Raw genomic sequence first — 21,167 nt, forward strand, 5'->3', positions numbered from 1 at the left:
TGTTTAAGATACCTTTTCTTTCTGTACATAAAACCCACAAAAATACCAGCTATTTCATTAAATCAGTGCAGCGGTCGTATTCATTTTCAAGGGTTTTCTGAAAATTTCATACAGTACTTACACTGACACCAAACAAATATTGGAAAAAGAAAAAAAACAGTATATGGCGTGACTAAAAGTGAAGCTAGCTTGAAACCAGTCTTTTCATAAAGGGAGAGGTAGAAATATTACATAAAAAATGGCACTGCATGTTCTTGTTGATCATCCTTTACATGAATAGAAAGAGAAAGCCAAACTAGAAAATTTAACAAAAGTCCTTTTGGCTCCAATTCTGTTGTAGTAGCATTACTTATACAGCACAAAGCATTTAGTAAATCAATCTGAACTGCGAAAGGCAAAATAACGTATCAACTCAAAATAAGAACCCTGTGATTGTGATCTCATTATTTAGAAAAGACAGCCAAAATGTACACGACCTAATTGGACGCACACTTTGACCCAAATCCCCCAAATTCTCAAATGAACTCAACAAAGTGTTCAATTCCCATTCATACAAAAGCCTCTCTCCCTTTCTAAAACACCACCTCTGTTATGCCAATTGGGAAGAAGACACTATCAATAAAGATGCTGTATACGGTATGTACACAATATATACTGCAAAGTTGTGCCCCACTAAACATAATTAAGGCAACTGAACAAGAGTCCTGTTATGCGAATAACAAATCTACATCACATTTATGGAGCTAATTTTTATATAAAAATATGACAAACTCCCGTTGTTGTTCAAAATCTTCCAGGTTGCATCTGCAACATCCCATTAACATACTGTAAGTCTTTCGATGCTTTACGATACCGTCTATGCACATTGCTGTCTTATAAGTTTGATACAAATGGTTCTGAATATACTAACCCATTTTACATGCTTTATTCTTACAAGAGGATTTAGATTTTTTTTAATAAGAGTGACGTTTCTTGCTGGTTTTACTTAACAGTGTTCAGTATAAAAGTTTTAGCACAAAGCACAGTATATCCATGGTCTGTCTTGCTGCAGGTGGGTAATCCCAGTGGCTGTAAAGATCAATAAAATGAAGTCACTGAATTGCTACACCATCTCAGCTAACGAGAAGCTACACTTGAATATGACAGACAATAGAAAAAGTGTTGCAGACTCCATGAAACATGCCTTGGCTAGGATACATAAAACACTGAACACCCTTGTCACACCAAGTATGCTGAAGAGAACATTGGCGACAGTACAGTACAGCAGGCTAGTAATCATCAGCATCATGCATAAATTGACAAGCTCCTTTCTCCGTTCTTCAGTTCAGCAGCGTACCGTAGAGCTGCGCCTTGGTCAGACTGTCCTTCCGTGTTAGCCCGGTGCTGCCAAATTTTTGGTATCTTGGAGAGGTCTTCTTGGGTAGCGCCGGGCCAACGGCGCTGAGGGCAGAGCTAGAGCTGGGCCGAGGCCGAACGCTTGGCCTGGGGCTCGGATAATGCTGAAGACTTGAGGCTTCTAAAGAGCTTTGGTGTAAGGACTCTGCCGAGCTCCCGGCGCTCAGATTCATGTAGTCCTTCTTGGCACGCTCCTTCTCTTTCGACCTTCCTGAGGGCAACGAGCCGTCTGGATTGCCGTCCTTGGCTCGATACGTCGCAGAGTTCTTTTTCGGTTTGCGAAGCTCCGCAGGCGGAAGTTTGGGGCTGCGACTGGGCGAAAGTGAACCCAAGGCGAAACACTGGTCCAGCATGTGACTGTGGAAGACGTCGTCCCCCTCTTGGAAGCTGCTATAAAGAGATCCTTTGGCCTTACTAGATGGACCCACGGCATAGTGGCACTCTGAAAAACTGTACGGTGAGACCCGTCCCGTCACGTTACGATAGGACGACGAAAAGTTATTAACGTCTTCCACACTCAGCTGTTTCCACTGGCTGCTCAGATCATCCTCGTGGGCGTGAATTTCAGCTCTGCTTTCCCGAGGCGTACTCTGAGCTTGGCCTAACCCGGTCGGAGATCCCATGCTGCGTGAGGAAGCCAGGCGAGGAGTGCTGGCTTGGTACGGTTCACTAAAGCAAGAGGCTGTCCTGGTGTACGCTGGCGAGGTGCCCTTCTGCGGGCTCCTTCCAGCGCCAATGTGCTGAATGCTTTTGGACTTGGAGAAACCTGAGCCGTCTTTATCGTAGGAAGACACACTTTTGCGTTCGTAGTCTCCGCTGCAACTATCCCGCCAGTCCATGTACAAACCCTGGTGTGAAGTGGATAAAGTGCTACTGGCAGTGCGTAAACCACTGGTCATCATGCCTCCCTTGTCATCTGAGGCGAGGCTGAAACTGGAGTAGGAACTGGAGGCAGGGAGGCTGCCGGCGCTGAACTCTTCATGGTGTCGGAAGGATGACGGTGGCTCATGGTGGGAGAAGCTGCCCGAGTGGTAGGCCTCCTCATCTGCGTTGCTATCTATGGAATTCTGGGCATGGAGCTGGAGCAACGTGGTGCCGTGGAGATCGATGCTTTGCCTCCGGTCCGTGTCCTGCCAGCGTTCGGGGCAGTACAGGGCAGTGTCGCTGCAGTACAAGTCTGAGGTCTTGTATGCCACACGGCGGTTAAAATGATCATTACTTGCCGTTCCCATGATGGAGTCTCTCTCCTGGGTGTGTGGGCTCGGGGAACGAGTTGCAGGGGAATTGTTTCCCGGTTCTGGTTTTTCCAAGACCTTAGCAATGATCGCAGTGGGAATGGCGTCGGAGTAATTGGAATGGCACATTGCCATGTTGGCCTCACTACCCTGATTGTGTTTCTTGATGTGGGAACTGATGCGTTCCTGGAAGTCCAGTGGTAACTGAAACATGGAGAGACAAAACAAGTTTGATTAATATTGGTGTATTAAATCAGATAGATGACTTGTGATGCATTGTTCAAATTTAACTAGGTGGCTTTTGAGAATGTAAAGTGAAAGTTATTTACTTTCTGTTTGAACAGGTATGCATAAATATAGCTTCCTAAAGATATCGGACTATTTGTGTGTTGCTGTCCTTTTTCTCGCTCTGGTTCAGAAAGTCATTCATTCTTGCAGAGTCCACGTTTGTATTTCTCAGGGGCTCGGCACTACTTTGCCCTCCTAACGAACTTGTCAGGAAACTGCTGAACACCACATGCATTTATGTATTTGTTCCAATATGTTTCCTAACACCATTCTGTTTACTGTTTCGATGAAGATGAAGGCTAGAGATTTCTATTATTAATGGCATGTTTTTTCTCTTTGTAGTGCTCTCCTGGTCTCCAGATGGAAATGGACAGAGGGAGGGAAAAGATGAATTACGGAGTGGCCTTTGTCTGGAAATAGAAGCTCACCATGGCATAAAATAACCCGCATCTTGTTAATGTAGGCTATTTTTAGCAACCACCATTTCCCAGGAGGCATACCGATGAAAAGTAGGTGAGGATGCTTGAAGAGAGCTTGCTCAGCCGTTAGCTGTTATCTGAGGCAAATCTTAATTAGCAGTACCACTCTGTTTGAATCCAATGCATCTAGCGGCGTACACTTCAACAGGTCTTGTTCCACTTATTGATGTTAATGGTTTAACGGCTGACAATAGAAGTAACGCTCATTATATTTTGCCTTGCAGCAATTCCACGCTTTTCTCTGTAAGTTATTAGTTTGGGATTCTTGCCATTCTGCCTTGCTTCAGAGTCTAACTGCAAGTCCACAACCTCAAAAGGAAGATAAAACACCCTGTTCCTGATAGATGAGGGTTTTCATTATGCTTCAGTGATAGGTCAGTTGAGAGTTCAACGACAATGCACAGCTTTGTTGGAATTTAAAGTCGTTTGTTGCCACACTCCTGCAACTATTCCTTACCTATCTGTGACTCAATGTCCGCTTATTGTTTTTTAATCTGTAAGAACATGTTGGATGGAATCTTATCTAAAGGTGTACAAAATGAGAACACTCCTTGTCTTGCTCTCAGCTCAGCCAGCTAAAATGAATTAGATGCATAGCTCTGTCAATAGCAATGAAACAGGTTATTTATTATTTTATGTACAGGGTGTTCCAAAATGTTTGAACCCATTTCACAGGCCAATAACTTTGAGAATTTTCTTTGGAATGACCTCAATTTTTCACAGGTTGTGTAGAATCGTTTCAAGTTAATGTGTGTAAAGTCTGGCATTTCTATCTTTTCAGGTCAAGAAATTTTGAGTGTGCACCAAAGAAAGTGCAGATCGTCACAAATTTTGCAAAGGAGGCATCAACTGCTTCACTATTTTATTCCAACAGACAAGTGACAACTGCGGGCTTCAAACCGGCTACCGTTTGCATGGTAAGTTGCCGCTCTCCCAATTGAGCTAAGTTCCCAACCCACCTCCCTACTCTGCCAAATGTGGCCTTATTGCTTCCCTATTTTATTCCAACAGACAATTGAGAACTGCCAACTGCCGGCTTCGAACCGACTACCGTTCGCATGGTAAGTTGCCGCTCTCCCAATTGAGCTAAACTCCCAACCCACCTCCCTACTTTGCCAAGGGCACCCTCATTGATTCTTTATTTTATTCCAACAGACAAGTGACAACTGCGGGCTTCGAACCGACTACCGTTCGCATGGTAAGTTGCCGCTCTCCCAATTGAGCTAAGTTCCCAACCCACCTCCCTACTCTGCCAAAGGTGGCCTTATTGCTTCCCTATTTGTTTGATTTGAATACAGTTAGTGAGACTTCTTCGTGTGTAAATTTGCGCCACCAATGTAGTCAAGATTTTCACCTCAGACATCTTATGAGCTCTGTGATGAGACTTGGAGCATTGCAGCAGCTGGGCAGCCAGGTTGCAGTCTTTCCTGTACAGGTCCTGTAAAGAAGACACAAAGATCTATATAACAAAAATCATGCCGTACCAGAGGGAGCGTGAGGGCATGAGTTTATATTGCCATTGGGCAAACTCCGAAACACTTTAAATACTGCTTTCTAATTGCCGTTTAATTATTTCGTAATCAGGGGAGCCCAGGGACGGTGGAGGTCTAATTATAGGTGCGGTTATCCAATGTGATAGCATAGAGGAGTTCCAGAGGAATAAAATATAAAGTGCGTACATCTTTTTTGGTAGCATTTTTGAACTATGAATGTAGAAAACTTAAGTAATTTATGCTGTTAAGAAAAAATGATGCAGGTTAGTATGTATTTTTTTTAAATAGTCAGCTTTTGTCTATTTAACTCCATTGCATCCATGTCCTGTTATTACAACAGTCGGCCTTGGGAAATAAGATGTACATTTACAACATCATGTTTTCCTCCTTTTGTGACAGGAGAGTTGCAAGATACGCTCATTGGCAAGCAACGATGGCTGTCTTGCACCCAACGCTGAGTTTTCAGCCCGCTTCAAAACGAACCTTGACTCCAGTCAGCCCTGCAGGAAACAGAGGGGGATTTAACAAATACTCTTCTGCAGCTCCAGAGGGGCTTACGACTTGCAGAGAGCAAAGAGAGAATCTCTGACTTGGCCCCCAGTCCTGGCAAAGATCTTCAGTTCAAAAGAAAGCGTGGAGGCACTATGTAATTAGGACTGTGATCAATTTGAATGCGGGACCGGGGTAACGCTTTTTTCTTTTAAAAAACGACCATGTATAGTAAGGCTTTTTTTCCTAAAAAAAAACTACATTGCATAGTAAAGCTTTTTTCTTAAAAAAAACGACATAGTATAGTATGGCTTTTCTCTGAAAAAACAACAACATAGTATAGTAAGGCTTTTTCTTAAAAAAAACAACATACTATAGTAAGGCTTTAAAAAAAAAAACGACCATGTATAGTAAGGCTTTTTTCCTAAAAAACGACATAGTATAGTAAAGCTTTTTTCTTAAAAAAAAAACCGACATAATATAGTAAGGCTTTTCTCTGAAAAAAAACGACATAGTATAGTAAGGCTTTTTCTTAAAAAAACGCCATAGTATAGTAAGGCCTTTTCTTAAAAAAATGACATACTATAGTAAGGCTTTAAAAAAAAAAAAAAGACATAGTATAGTAAGGCTTTTTTCTTAAAAAAACACCATAGTATAGTAAGGCTTTTTTCTTAAAAAAACGCCATAGTATAGTAAGGCCTTTTCTTAAAAAAAAAACGACATACTATAGTAAGGCTTTTTTCTTTTAAAAAAACGACATAGTATAGTAAGGCTTTTCTTAAAAAATGACATAATATAGTAAGGCTTTTTTCTTAAAAAACAACCATGTATAGTAAGGCTTTTTTCCTAAAAAACGACATAGTACAGTAAGGCTTTTTTCATAATAAAACAACATAGTATAGTAAGGCTTTTTTCTTAAAAAACCCCAACATAGTATAGTAAGGCTTTTTTCTAAAAAAACGACATAGTATAGTAAGGCTTTTTTCTTAAAAAAACGACAGTATATTAAGGCTTTTCTCTGAAAAAAACACGACATAGTATAGTAAGGCTTTTTCTTAAAAAAACGCCATAGTATAGTAAGGCCTTTTCTTAAAAAAACGACATACTATAGTAAAGCTTTTTTCTTTAAAAAAAACCGACATAATATAGTAAGGCTTTTCTCTGAAAAAAAATGACATAGTATAGTAAGGCTTTTTCTTAAAAAAACGCCATAGTATAGTAAGGCCTTTTCTTAAAAAAAACGACATACTATAGTAAGGCTTTTTTCTTTTAAAAAAACGACATAGTATAGTAAGGCTTTTCTTAAAAAATGACATAATATAGTAAGGCTTTTTTCTTTAAAAACAACCATGTATAGTAAGGCTTTTTTCCTAAAAAACGACATAGTACAGTAAGGCTTTTTTCATAATAAAACAACATAGTATAGTAAGGCTTTTTTCTTAAAAAACCCCAACATAGTATAGTAAGGCTTTTTTCTAAAAAAACGACATAGTATAGTAAGGCTTTTTTCTTAAAAAAACGACAGTATATTAAGGCTTTTCTCTGAAAAAAACACGACATAGTATAGTAAGGCTTTTTCTTAAAAAACGCCATAGTATAGTAAGGCCTTTTCTTAAAAAAACGACATACTATAGTAAAGCTTTTTTCTTTAAAAAAAAACCGACATAATATAGTAAGGCTTTTCTCTGAAAAAAAATGACATAGTATAGTAAGGCTTTTTCTTAAAAAAACGCCATAGTATAGTAAGGCCTTTTCTTAAAAAAACGACATACTATAGTAAGGCTTTAAAAAAAAAAACGACATAGTATAGTAAGGCTTTTTCCTAAAAAACGACATAGTATAGTAAGGCTTTTTTCTTTAAAAAAAACACCATAGTATAGTAAGGCTTTTTTCTTAAAAAAACGCCATAGTATAGTAAGGCCTTTTCTTAAAAAAAACGACATACTATAGTAAGGCTTTTTTCTTAAACAAAAACGACCATGTATAGTAAGGCTTTTTTCCTAAAAAACGACATAGTATATTAAAGCTTTTTTCTTTAAAAAAACCCGACATAATATAGTAAGGCTTTTCTCTGAAAAAAAAACGACATAGTATAGTAAGGCTTTTTTCTTAAAAAAATGACAGTATATTAAGGCTTTTCTCTGAAAAAAAACGACATAGTATAGTAAGGCTTTTTCTTAAAAAAACGCCATAGTATAGTAAGGCCTTTTCTTAAAAAACGACATACTATAGTAAAGCTTTTTTCTTTAAAAAAACCCGACATAATATAGTAAGGCTTTTCTCTGAAAAAAAACGACATAGTATAGTAAGGCTTTTTCTTAAAAAAACGCCATAGTATAGTAAGGCCTTTTCTTAAAAAAACGACATACTATAGTAAGGCTTTAAAAAAAAAAACGACATAGTATAGTAAGGCTTTTTCCTAAAAAACGACATAGTATAGTAAGGCTTTTTTCTTAAAAAAACGCCATAGTATAGTAAGGCCTTTTCTTAAAAAAAACGACATACTATAGTAAGGCTTTTTTTCTTAAAAAAAAACGACCATGTATAGTAAGGCTTTTTTCCTAAAAAACGACATAGTATAGTAAAGCTTTTTTCTTTAAAAAAACCCGACATAATATAGTAAGGCTTTTCTCTGAAAAAAAAACGACATAGTATAGTAAGGCTTTTTTCTTAAAAAAACGACAGTATATTAAGGCTTTTCTCTGAAAAAAAAACAACATAGTATAGTAAGGCTTTTTCTTAAAAAAACGCCATAGTATAGTAAGGCCTTTTCTTAAAAAACGACATACTATAGTAAAGCTTTTTTCTTTAAAAAAAAACCGACATAATATAGTAAGGCTTTTCTCTGAAAAAAAACGACATAGTATAGTAAGGCTTTTTCTTAAAAAAACGCCATAGTATAGTAAGGCCTTTTCTGAAAAAAAACGACATACTATAGTAAGGCTTTAAAAAAAAAGACATAGTATAGTAAGGCTTTTTCCTAAAAAACGCCATAGTATAGTAAGGCCTTTTCTTAAAAAAAACGACATACTATAGTAAGGCTTTTTTCTTAAAAAAAAACGACATAGTATAGTAAGGCTTTTTCTTAAAAAATGACATAATATAGTAAGGCTTTTTGCTTTAAAAACGACCATGTATAGTAGGGCTTTTTTCCTAAAAAACGACATAGTATAGTAAGGCTTTTTTCATAATAAAACAACATGGTATAGTAAGGCTTTTTTCTTTAAAAAACCCAACATAGTATAGTAAGGCTTTTTTCTTTAAAAAACCCAACATAGTATAGTAAGGCTTTTTTCTTAAAAAACGACAGTATATTAAGGCTTTTCTCTGAAAAAAACGACATAGTATAGTAAGGCTTTTTTCTTTAAAAAACGACAGTATATTAAGGCTTTTTCTTAAAAAAACGCCATAGTATAGTAAGGCCTTTTGTTAAAAAAACGACATACTATAGTAAGGTTTTTTTCTTTTAAAAAAACGACATAGTATAGTAAGGCTTTTTCTTAAAAAATGACATAATATAGTAAGGCTTTTTTCTTTAAAAACGACCATGTATAGTAGGGCTTTTTTCCTAAAAAACGACATAGTATAGTAAGGCTTTTTTTCATAATAAAACAACATAGTATATTAAGGCTTTTCTCTGGAAAAAACAACAACATAGTATAGTAAGGCTTTTTCTTAAAAAAACAACGTACTATAGTAAGGCTTTAAAAAAAAAACCGACCATGTATAGTAAGGCTTTTTTCCTAAAGAACGACATAGTATAGTAAAGCTTTTTTCTTTAAAAAAACCGACATAATATAGTAAGGCTTTTCTCTGAAAAAAAACGACATAGTATAGTAAGGCTTTTTCTTAAAAAAATGCCATAGTATAGTAAGGCCTTTTCTTAAAAAAACGACATACTATAGTAAGGCTTAAAAAAAAAAGACGACATAGTATAGTAAGGCTTTTTTCATAATAAAACAACATAGTATAGTAAGGCTTTTTTTCTTAAAAAACCCCAACATAGTATAGTAAGGCTTTTTTCTTAAAAAACGACAGTATATTAAGGCTTTTCTCTGAAAAAAACGACATAGTATAGTAAGGCTTTTTTCTTAAAAAAACGACAGTATATTAAGGCTTTTTTCTGAAAAAAAAAACGACATAGTATAGTAAGGCTTTTTCTTAAAAAAACGCCATAGTATAGTAAGGCCTTTTCTTAAAAAAAACGACATACTATAGTAAGGCTTTTTTCTTTAAAAAAAACGACATAGTATAGTAAGGCTTTTTCTTAAAAAATGACATAATATAGTAAGGCTTTTTTCTTTAAAAACGACCATGTATAGTAGGGCTTTTTTCCTAAAAAAACGACATAGTATAGTAAGGCTTTTTTTCATAATAAAACAACATAGTATATTAAGGCTTTTCTCTGGAAAAAACAACAACATAGTATAGTAAGGCTTTTTCTTAAAAAAACAACGTACTATAGTAAGGCTTTAAAAAAAAAACCGACCATGTATAGTAAGGCTTTTTTCCTAAAGAACGACATAGTATAGTAAAGCTTTTTTCTTTAAAAAAACCGACATAATATAGTAAGGCTTTTCTCTGAAAAAAAACGACATAGTATAGTAAGGCTTTTTCTTAAAAAAATGCCATAGTATAGTAAGGCCTTTTCTTAAAAAAACGACATACTATAGTAAGGCTTAAAAAAAAAGACGACATAGTATAGTAAGGCTTTTTTCATAATAAAACAACATAGTATAGTAAGGCTTTTTTTCTTAAAAAACCCCAACATAGTATAGTAAGGCTTTTTTCTTAAAAAACGACAGTATATTAAGGCTTTTCTCTGAAAAAAACGACATAGTATAGTAAGGCTTTTTTCTTAAAAAAACGACAGTATATTAAGGCTTTTTTCTGAAAAAAAAACGACATAGTATAGTAAGGCTTTTTCTTAAAAAAACGCCATAGTATAGTAAGGCCTTTTCTTAAAAAAAACGACATACTATAGTAAGGCTTTTTTCTTTAAAAAAAACGACATAGTATAGTAAGGCTTTTTCTTAAAAAATGACATAATATAGTAAGGCTTTTTTCTTTAAAAACGACCATGTATAGTAGGGCTTTTTTCCTAAAAAACGACATAGTATAGTAAGGCTTTTTTCATAATAAAACAACATAGTATAGTAAGGCTTTTTTCTTAAAAACCCCCAACATAGTATAGTAAGGTTTTTTTCTTAAAAAACGACAGGATATTAAGGCTTTTCTCTGAAAAAAACGACATAGTATAGTAAGGCTTTTTTCTTAAAAAAACGACAGTATATTAAGGCTTTTCTCTGAAAAAAAAACGACATAGTATAGTAAGGCTTTTTCTTAAAAAAACGCCATAGTATAGTAAGGCCTTTTCTTAAAAAAACAACATACTATAGTAAAGCTTTTTTCTTTAAAAAAAACCGACATAATATAGTAAGGCTTTTTCCTAAAAAACGACATAGTATAGTAAGCCTTTTTTCTTAAAAAAAACCGACATACTATAGTAAGGCTTTTTTCTTTAAAAAAAACGACATAGTATAGTAAGGCTTTTTCTTAAAAAATTACATAATATAGTAAGGCTTTTTTCTTAAAAAAACCCAACATGGTATAGTAAGGCTTTTTTCTTAAAAAACGACAGTATATTAAGGCTTTTCTCTGAAAAAAACGACATAGTATAGTAAGGCTTTTTTCTTAAAAAAAAGACAGTATATTAAGGCTTTTCTCTGAAAAAAAAACGACATAGTATAGTAAGGCTTTTTCTTAAAAAAACGCCATAGTATAGTAAGGCCTTTTCTTAAAAAAACGACCTACTATAGTAAAGCTTTTTTCTTAAAAAAAAAAAACGACATAATATAGTAAGGCTTTTCTCTGAAAAAACAACAACATAGTATAGTAAGGCTTTTTCTTAAAAAAACAACATACTATAGTAAGGCTTTAAAAAAAAAACGACCATGTATAGTAAGGCTTTTTTCCTAAAAAAACAACATACTATAGTAAGGCTTTAAAAAAAAAAACGACATAGTATAGTAAGGCTTTTTCCTAAAAAAATTACATAGTATAGTAAGGCTTTTTTCTTAAAAAAACGACATAGTATAGTAAGGCTTTTTCTTAAAAAATGACCATGTATAGTAAGGCTTTTTTCCTAAAAAACGACATAGTATAGTAAGGCTTTTTTCATAATAAAACAACATAGTATAGTAAGGCTTTTTTCTTTAAAAAACCCAACATAGTATAGTAAGGCTTTTTTCTTAAAAAACGACAGTATATTAAGGCTTTTCTCTGAAAAAAACGACATAGTATAGTAAGGCTTTTTTCTTAAAAAAACGACAGTATATTAAGGCTTTTTCTTAAAAAAACGCCATAGTATAGTAAGGCCTTTTCTTAAAAAAACGACATACTATAGTAAGGCTTTTTTCTTTAAAAAAAACGACATAGTATAGTAAGGCTTTTTCTTAAAAAATGACATAATATAGTAAGGCTTTTTTCTTAAAAAAAAAAACGACATAATATAGTAAGGCTTTTCTCTGAAAAAAACGACATAGTATAGTAAGGCTTTTTCTTATAAAACGACAGTATATTAAGGCTTTTCTCTGAAAAAAATGACATAGTATAGTAAGACTTTTTTCTTAAAAAACGACAGTATATTAAGGCTTTTCTCTGAAAAAAACGACATAGTATAGTAAGGCTTTTTTCTTAAAAAAACGACAGTATATTAAGGCTTTTCTCTGAAAAAAAAACGACATAGTATAGTAAGGCTTTTTCTTAAAAAAACGCCATAGTATAGTAAGGCCTTTTCTTAAAAAAAACGACATACTATAGTAAGGCTTTTTTCTTTAAAAAAAACGACATAGTATAGTAAGGCTTTTTCTTAAAAAATGACATAATATAGTAAGGCTTTTTTCTTTAAAAACGACCATGTATAGTAGGGCTTTTTTCCTAAAAAACGACATAGTATAGTAAGGCTTTTTTCATAATATAACTTCCAATCACATGATTTCAGAAGTCACTGTGGTCCAGTGGCAAAGACAATGGGTCAGAACTTCAGGTGGACTCAAGTTCAAATCAGGAGTGAGTTCAATTCCACTCTTTGCAATTCTCAAATTGTTTATTGAGGTAATGAAAAGGATAGATATAACTTCCAATCACATCATTTCAGAAGTCACTGTGGTCCAGTGGCAAAGACAATGGGTCAGAACTTCAGGTGGACTCAAATTCAAATCAGGAATGAGTTCAATTCCACTCTTTGCAATTCTCAAATTGTTTATTGAGGTAATGAAAAGGATAGATATAACTTCCAATCACACCATTTCAGAAGTCACTGTGGTCCAGTGGCAAAGACAATGGGTCAGAACTTCAGGTGGACTCAAGTTCAAATCAGGAGTGAGTTCAATTCCACTCTTTGCAATTCTCAAATTGTTTATTGAGGTAATGAAAAGGATAGATATAACTTCCAATCACATCATTTCAGAAGTCACTGTGGTCCAGTGGCAAAGACAATGGGTCAGAACTTCAGGTGGACTCAAGTTCAAATCAGGAGTGAGTTCAATTCCACTCTTTGCAATTCTCAAATTGTTTATTGAGGTAATGAAAAGGATAGATATAACTTCCAATCATATCATTTCAGAAGTCACTGTGGTCCAGTGGCAAAGACAATGGGTCAGAACTTCAGGTGGACTCAAGTTCAAATCAGGAGTGAGTTCAATTCCACTCTTTGCAATTCTCAAATTGTTTATTTAGGTAATGAAAAGGATAAATATAACTTCCAATCATGTATAGGCGGGCCGCCTCGTGGTGTAGTGGGTAAGTCACCTGCCTGCGACGTGGGTGTCGAGGGTTCACGTCCCGGTTTCGCCAGTCAACGACTGTATGGCGTCGGCAGTCGGCCGAAGGCCGACTGTCGAACGCCACCAGGAACCCCCCCTCCCAACTGTCTTCCGGTCAGCCGAAGGCTGACCGGAAATATTGTTTTGCTGAAAAAAATGACTAAGTCTTTATTTGAATGAAAAAAGGATTACCCATTTACTGAACTACTAGTGTAGTGATTAGTCAAACGAGAGCGGGATTCGAACCCCAGTCTCCCACATGGCAGTTAAATCCACTGTCTGACCCATTGTCTTTGCCACTGGACCACAGTGACTTCTGAAATGGTGTGATTGGAAGTTATATTTATCCTTTTCATTACCTCAATAAACAATTTGAGATTTGCAAAGAGTGGAATTGAACTCACTCCAGATTTGAACTTGAGTCCATCTGGAAATTCTGACCAGTGGTCTTTGCCACTGGACCACAGTGACTTCTGAAATTGAGTGATTGGAAGTTATATTTATCATTTTCATCACCTCAATAAACAATTTGAGATTTGCAAAGAGTGGACTTGAACTCACTCCAGATTTGAACTTGTGTCCAACTTCAATTTCGACCCATTGTTCTTGCCACTGGACCACAGTGTCTTCTGAAAAGATGTGATTGGAAGTTATATTTATCCTTTTAATTACCTCAATAAACAATTTGAGAATTGCAGAGTGGAATCAAACTCACTTCTGATTTGAACTTGAGTCCACCTGAAGTTCTGACCCATTGTCTTTGCCACTGCACCACTGTGAAGTTGGAAGTTGTATTTATCCTTTTCATTACCTCAATAAACAATTTGAGAATTGCAACGCGTGGAATTGAACTCACTCCTGATTCCCACCTCATGTTCTGACCCAATGATTTTGCCAGTGGACCACAGCAACAACTAGAAGGTGAAGAATCAGAAGTCAGATTTATTCTCCGACTCTCTTAGCCTTAATTGCTGTCATTTTTTAAAGAAAAAAAGCCTTACTATACTATGTCGTTTTTTAAGAAAAGAAGGCTTCCTCTACTATGTCGTTTTTCAAGAAAAAAAGCCATGCTATACTATGTCGTTTTTTAGGAAAAAAAGCCTTACTATACTATGTCGTTTTTTAAAGGAAAAAAGCCATACCATACTATGTCGTTTTTTAGGGGGGAAAGCCATACTATACTATGTCGTTTTTTAGGGAAAAAGTCTTCCTCGACTATGTCGTTTTTCAAGAAAAAAAGCCATGCTATACTATGTCGTTTTTTAGGGGGAAAAGCCATACTATACTATGTCGTTTTTTAGGGAAAAAGCCTTGCTCTACTATGTCGTTTTTCAAGAAAAAAAGCCATGCTATACTATGTCGTTTTTTTAGGGGGGAAAAGCCATACTATACTATGTCCTTTTTTTCAGAGAAAAGCCTTAATATACTATGTTGTTGTTTTTTCAGAGAAAAGCCTTATTATACTATGTTGTTTTATTATGAAAAAAAGCCTTACTATACTATGTCGTTTTTTAAGAAAAAAAGCCTTACTATACATGGTCTTTTTTAAACAAAAAAGCCTTACTATACATGGTCATTTTTTAAGAAAAAAGCCTTACTATACATGGTCTTTTTTGTAAATAAAAAGCCTTACTATACTATGTCGTTTTTAAAGACAAAAAAGCCTTACTATACTGTGTCGTTTTTAAAGAAAATAAGCCTTACTATACTATGTCGTCTTTAAAGAAAAAAGCCTATACTATGTTGTTTTTTAAGAATAAAGCCTTACTATACTATGTCGTTTTTTACGAAAAAAAGCCTTACAATACTATGTCGTTTTTTTTAAGAAAAAAGCCTTACAATACTATGTCATTTTTTAAGAAAAAAAGCCTTACTATACTATGTCGTCTTTTAAGAAAAACGCTTTACTGTACATGGTCGTTTTTTAAAATAAAAAAGCCTTGCCATACATGGTCATTTTTTAATAAAAACCCTTAATATACATGGTCATTTTTAAAGAAAAAAGCCTGACTATATATACATAGTATTTATTTTTTAAACAAATAAAAGCTTTACTTTACATAGACCACTTTTTTTAAAGGAAAAAGCCTTACGATGTCCAGCCATTCAAGTCATTTTGCATGCCAGCTTTACGTTTGTACCAAATCTCGGGGTATTCTTTGCTCAGTTATGAAGCACGTCTAATAAGATGAATAAATATTTGACATTATCGTCGACAAGGAAAAAGAGTGTCGCCAAACTTTCGTCAAACATATACGTACTATAGTAAGGCTTTAAAAAAAAAAAGACATAGTATAGTAAGGCTTTTTCCTAAAAAACGACATAGTATAGTAAGGCTTTTTTCTTTAAAAAACGCCATAGTATAGTAAGGCCTTTTCTTAAAAAAACGACATACTATAGTAAGGCTTTTTTTTTTTTTAAAAACCGACATAGTATAGTAAGGCTTTTTCTTAAAAAATGACATAGTATAGTAAGGCTTTTTTCATAATAAAACAACATAGTATAGTATGGCTTTTTTCTTTAAAAAAACCAACATAGTATAGTAAGGCTTTTTTTCTTAAAAAACAACAGTATATTAAGGCTTTTCTCTGAAAAAAACGACATAGTATAGTAAGGCTTTTTTCTTAAAAAAACGACAGTATATTAAGGCTTTTCTCTGAAAAAAAACGACATAGTATAGTAAGGCTTTTTTCTTATAAAAAACGACATAGTATAGTAAGGCTTTTTCTTAAAAAACAACCATGTATAGTAAGGCTTTTTTTCCTAAAAAGCGACATAGTATAGTAAGGCCTTTTTCTTTTACTTAGAAAAACAACACAGTACAGTAAGGCCTTTTCTTAAAAAAATGACATACTATAGTAAGGCTTTTTTCTTTAAAAAAAATGACAAAGGATTGTAAGGCTTTTTTCCCCAAAACAATGTCGTTTTTTTAGGAAAAATAGCCTTCCTATACATGATCGTTTCTTAAAGAAAAAAGCCTTACTATACTATGTCGTTTTTTAAAAGAAAAAAGCCTTACTATACTATGTTGTTTTATTTAAGAAAAAAGCCTTACTATACTATGTTGTTTTTTAAAGAAAAAAGCCTTACTATACTATGTCGTTTTTTAAAGAAAAAGCCTTACTATACTATGTTGTTTTTTTAAGAAAAAAGCCTTACTATACATGGTCATTTTTTCAAGAAAAAAAACCTTACTATTGGTCGTTTTTTTTAAGAAAAAAGCCTTACTATACTATGTCGTTTTTTAAAAGAAAAAAGCCTTACTATACTATGTTGTTTTATTTAAGAAAAAAGCCTTACTATACTATGTTGTTTTTTAAAGAAAAAAGCCTTACTATACTATGTCGTTTTTTAAAGAAAAAGCCTTACTATACTATGTTGTTTTTTTAAGAAAAAAGCCTTACTATACATGGTCATTTTTTCAAGAAAAAAAACCTTACTATTGGTCGTTTTTTTTAAGAAAAAAGCCTTACTATACATGGTCGTTTTTTTTTAAAGAAAAAACCTTTGTAGGACTGTGATGAATTTGAATGGACCGGTGCAACGTTGTTTTTTAAACATTGGCATTAATTCACTTATGTTTATCACACTGTCATGTGAATGTTTCCTTATCATTTCAATAAAAATATACAAGCCTAACAATTTCTAGCATTTGCATTTCTGAATATTTTTTAAACAGAAATGTCTGAAACATTCTAAAAGGTTCACATAGTACTTTTTTTTCCTACTGCAAAGCGCCCCAGGGCTACCCTCTGGTGTCAATATTGTATCTTACTGCTTCAATTTGTAATGTGCGATGTGCAATTCCAATGACTAAAAACCTCCCACTGATGACCAATCAGAGCAAAGTTGAAATTTAAATATTGCATGTATTCAAAATAAGCGTGGCCCGGTGGAGCAAGTGGTTAGCGCCTCGGCCTCACAGCTCTGGGGTCCTGGGTTCAAATTCAGGTCACGTCCACCTGTATGGAGTTTGCATGTTCTCCCTGGGACTGTGTGGGTTTCTTCCGGGTACTCCGGTTTCCTCCCACATTCCAAAAACATGCATGGTAGGCCGATTGGACACCGTGTACGGTTGTCCGTCTCCTTGTGCCCTGCAATTGGCCGGCCACATAATCAGGGTGTCTCCCACCTCTGCCCCGGAGTCAGCTGGGATAGGCTCCAGCACCCCCTGCGACCCTAATGAGGATAAAGCAGTTCAGAAAATGAGATGACAGATGAGAATATTCAAAATAGTCAAATGGATATTAACGAGAATTTGCTCTTCTGCAGACTAAAATAAATAAACTGGGTACTTTTGATGCAAATTGCCATGAACACCTGGTAAAATGGCATCCAAGGTTACAAAATATAATGTTAATTAAATTGTGTCACTTTAACGCAACAGCAGTCTATAGTATGACCTTGAAACAACAGCTTTAAAAGCTGCACTGGTCATGGTAAATGACTTCATTCTTCAAGTATCGAAGAAAGAATCTAATCTACCCAATAATTGTTGTTTTAATGTATTCCCTTGTGGGAATAACTTCTTATGCAGAGAAGGCCGTTATCGGGACCTTGCAGCAGTTGCAATACTAGCAGGCGGGTAGTACTTCATTCCCAAAATTACTCACGTTGTCCTTTTTGAGTTTATTTATGGTGAGCTTGGCCTCCATGAGGTGGTTGTTGAGGACAATAATCTCACGGCTCAGGGATCTTTTCTCCTCTTCGTGATGCTGAGACTGAAAGAAGAAAGAAGCAAAAGGAGTTGAGAGTTGGGAATCAAAAATATACAAGAGAATATTTCCTAATCGGAGGTTCCATTCGAGAATTCGGACAAATCTTAATTATTATTAATGATTGAGTTTGACATCTTTGCTCTAAAACACAGGTGTCAAAGTGGCGGCCCGGGGGCCAAATCTGGCCCGCCGCCTCATTTTGTGTGGCCCGGGAAAGTAAATCATGAGTGCCGACTTTCTGTTTTAGGATCAAATTAAGATGAAGAGTATAGATGTATATTACATTTCCTGATTTTCCCCATTTTAAATCAATAATTGTAATTTTTTAATCCATTTTCTGTGTTTTTAGTTCAAAAATCATTTTGTAAAATCTAAAAATATATTTAAAAAAAGCTAAAATAAACATTGTTTTAGATCTATAAAAACGGAATATTCAGGGCTTTTAATCAATTTATAAATAAAAAAAATCGAAATATTATATCTTAAATGGTCCGGCCCACGTGAAATCAAGTTGACGTTAAAGCGGCCCGCGAACCAACCCGAGTCTGACACTCTTGCTCTAAAACCTCAATTATACCAAAAGAATGACTATCGTGATTATTTTATTTGTCTAAAAGCAATTTCATTGAATTGGTGAGTTTTTTCTAGACATTATGCACTGCTACAATACAACAGCAGAGATCAAGACATAGATTTTGATCATTTTGGGGCTCCAAATTCTCAAGCTATTATGGTACATTAGCGATAAATCTTCATTATGAGATTAAATAAGGGCCCCATGTAAACAACAACCCAAATATACTTGTTAAAATGAAGTGCTGCGATGAAGGATGGGGAAAAACGACCCCGCCAGGGAGGGGAAAATGCAGTTTTTTAAAAGGGAAAAAAAGGACAGAAAAAGCACAGAAGAGAAATGAGAGCAAGAGCAATGAGAAGCATGTGCCAGCAGCAAGCCTTAATTAAAAGAAGATTACACTTGCGTATCAATTACACTGATGCAGAAAGAGGACCGAAGAAGAGACAAATGATTTCCAGTGATGGAATGAAGACAGAGGAGCTTAATGATGCTGTTTTCTTGTTCTTTTCTTGCAGTGCCCATTCATATTCACCACATTGTTCTAACATGGTCCAAAGTTTGCCATTGATTTGGGTTTTTTCCCCTACATATTTTTGTTTAGGAATAAACAGTACAGGAACAGTAAAAGACAATTCAAAATAACATTAAATAAGAGACATATTGCCATTAATATTTGGAAATTTTGATAAAGTCAAATTAGCAAAAGATTTTGAGTCTAAAGTGATTTTTTTGCAATAACAATACAAAATGATTCAAGTAAACCAATTGACTAATATAATGTCATCGAAAATGATTCTAAAATGTGTTTGAGAAAGGATGAGAAAAAAAGGTGGACTAGTCTGATTATAGTGTTAATCTGAAGGATTTTTGTGAAAAAAATATTTTTGTGAAGCTAGCTATAGGCAAATGTTTTGATGTTTGCTTTAGAGCACAGGTGTCCAAGTGGCAGCCCGGGGGCCAAATCTGGCCCGCCGCATCATTTTGTGCGGCCCGAGAAAGTAAGTCATGAGTGCCGACTTTCTGTTTTAGGATCAAATTCAAATGAAGATTATAGATGTATATTATATTTTCTGATTTTCCTCTTTTTAAATCAATAATTAAGATTTTTTTCATCAAATCTTTTTGTTTTTAGTTGAAAAAGTATTTTGTCAAATCTGAAAATAAATATATAAAATATTTTCTATTTTAAAAAATACATTTTGTTTTGAAAAACAAATGATTATAAGACAATTTCCCTTACTGATGAAAAAAAGCTCAAATAAACATTGTTTTACATCTAGACAAACTGAATATTTAGGGCTTTTGATCCAGTTCTTTTAATCCGATTGAAAAAAAAAAAGTTTAGGTATTAAATCGAAAATGGTCTGGCCCTTATGAACTTGAGTTGACGTTAATGCGGCCCGCGGCCCGCGGGTTTGACACCAGAGAATAAGACTATGGTTTAAACTTGAAGTGCCACAAAAGCAAAATAGTTTCAAAATCATTCTAAACATTTCAAAATAGCACTGAATCATCAAGCCTTGTCAGAAAGCAAAAAAAACTTGATAATTTACTTCCGTAATTTAGCACGTTACCACCCAGACTCTTGGGAATGACGACTAAAAGATAAGCATAAATTTGCTTTAATCTCCTGAGAGAACTGCAAAAGTGAAAAATGAATTGCACCGAACCAAGAAGGATCCAAAGTATTTTAGACCAGACCAAAAAAGGCGAACTATGAACTATCCGAGTATGCCGACATATTCTTAGCAATTGCGATTCATGTGACAAATCCCAAAGTAGACAACGAGCCTCCACTCGCTCCTAAACGAAGCCGATTGCCTGGAATTACAGGAGAGCACAGTCAATCTAATAGGTGGCAATTAATGTCAGTTTAAGCAATAGAGTGCTATTGATATTCAAATCCAATCCAGTCACGGTGTCATTAATCAGCCGCGAACAAGCAGGCCCACCCTCTCCTCCTCAGCTCATTACTGGAGAATCTGCTCGTGTTGGGGTGACCATGTTACGCATTTGTACTTCAAAACGTGTTGTTGTGCATTTTTCTCTTTGTTCGTCTGATGTATTATCGCACTCACGACATGTGTCCTCCATTGGTGAGACCTGGTGTGATGATGGTACGAAAATGATTGCTACTCTACGTGTTATAAAAGGGTACTCGTACTCGTGGCATATTCTGCGGAATTTGTACTGCGCTTGTTAATGCGGTGTAACATTTCAGGGGTTTGATCGCGGTGATGTGGTGCTGATTTTTGCAGTTAAATAAATAATCTGTTCAGACCAATTCAAGGAAAATGCGATAACGAGGTAGCCATGTAAACGATGGTTGCTCAAAAGTATTCTATAGAATTATAAAATGTCTTAAACTTAGACAAAATAATGGTTGAAAACTCCAAAGTGAGACCGCTGATGAGCGGCAGCCATTTTTGTCATTTAGATTCTTAGAAAATTCTGCACATGTGCAAGTAAGAAGAAATATTAATGATTCGGATTAGGAATGACATTTTCACATTTCTATCACTCAGTGGAAATAGTGGCATTTAATTATGTTTCACTATTAAATAACAGATACTAAAAGTGACTTTTGATCCTATAGTCGTAAACAGATACATTTATTGATAAGGCCTCCATTCAAAAAGATACTCACTACCCTCTAATGTAAAACTT

At 35.0% G+C, this 21,167-nt stretch overlaps 1 protein-coding gene and 1 long non-coding RNA gene across 11 annotated transcripts in view; one reads left to right on the forward strand and one right to left on the reverse strand.

Annotated features, from left to right (window-relative positions):
* Window positions 1–947: 947 nt before the first annotated feature.
* Window positions 948–21,167, reverse strand: part of begain (brain-enriched guanylate kinase-associated) — a 77,351-nt gene continuing 57,131 nt past the window's right edge. For all 8 annotated transcript variants that reach the window (XM_077620914.1, XM_077620920.1, XM_077620919.1 and 5 more), the window contains 3 exons: window positions 17,819–17,926; window positions 4,752–4,835; window positions 948–2,834 (listed from right to left, as the gene is read on the reverse strand). In XM_077620914.1, the coding sequence (XP_077477040.1) occupies window positions 1,320–2,834; window positions 4,752–4,835; window positions 17,819–17,926 (1,707 nt within the window). In that variant the 3' untranslated portion in view covers window positions 948–1,319. The remainder of the gene's footprint in view (window positions 2,835–4,751; window positions 4,836–17,818; window positions 17,927–21,167) is intronic.
* On the forward strand, window positions 2,471–8,008 carry LOC144089776 (uncharacterized). 3 transcript variants are annotated; one of them, XR_013305174.1, is made up of 5 exons: window positions 3,077–3,431; window positions 4,179–4,314; window positions 4,553–4,595; window positions 5,290–6,356; window positions 6,390–8,008. It is a non-coding gene; the product is annotated as an uncharacterized LOC144089776 (long non-coding RNA). The 3 variants fall into 3 exon arrangements; XR_013305175.1 differs by having other exon boundaries at window positions 2,471–3,771; window positions 5,290–8,008; XR_013305172.1 differs by having other exon boundaries at window positions 5,290–8,008.

The sequence above is a fragment of the Stigmatopora argus genome, chromosome 15 (genome assembly GCF_051989625.1).
Source record: "Stigmatopora argus isolate UIUO_Sarg chromosome 15, RoL_Sarg_1.0, whole genome shotgun sequence".
NCBI classification, from domain to species: Eukaryota; Metazoa; Chordata; class Actinopteri; order Syngnathiformes; family Syngnathidae; genus Stigmatopora; species Stigmatopora argus.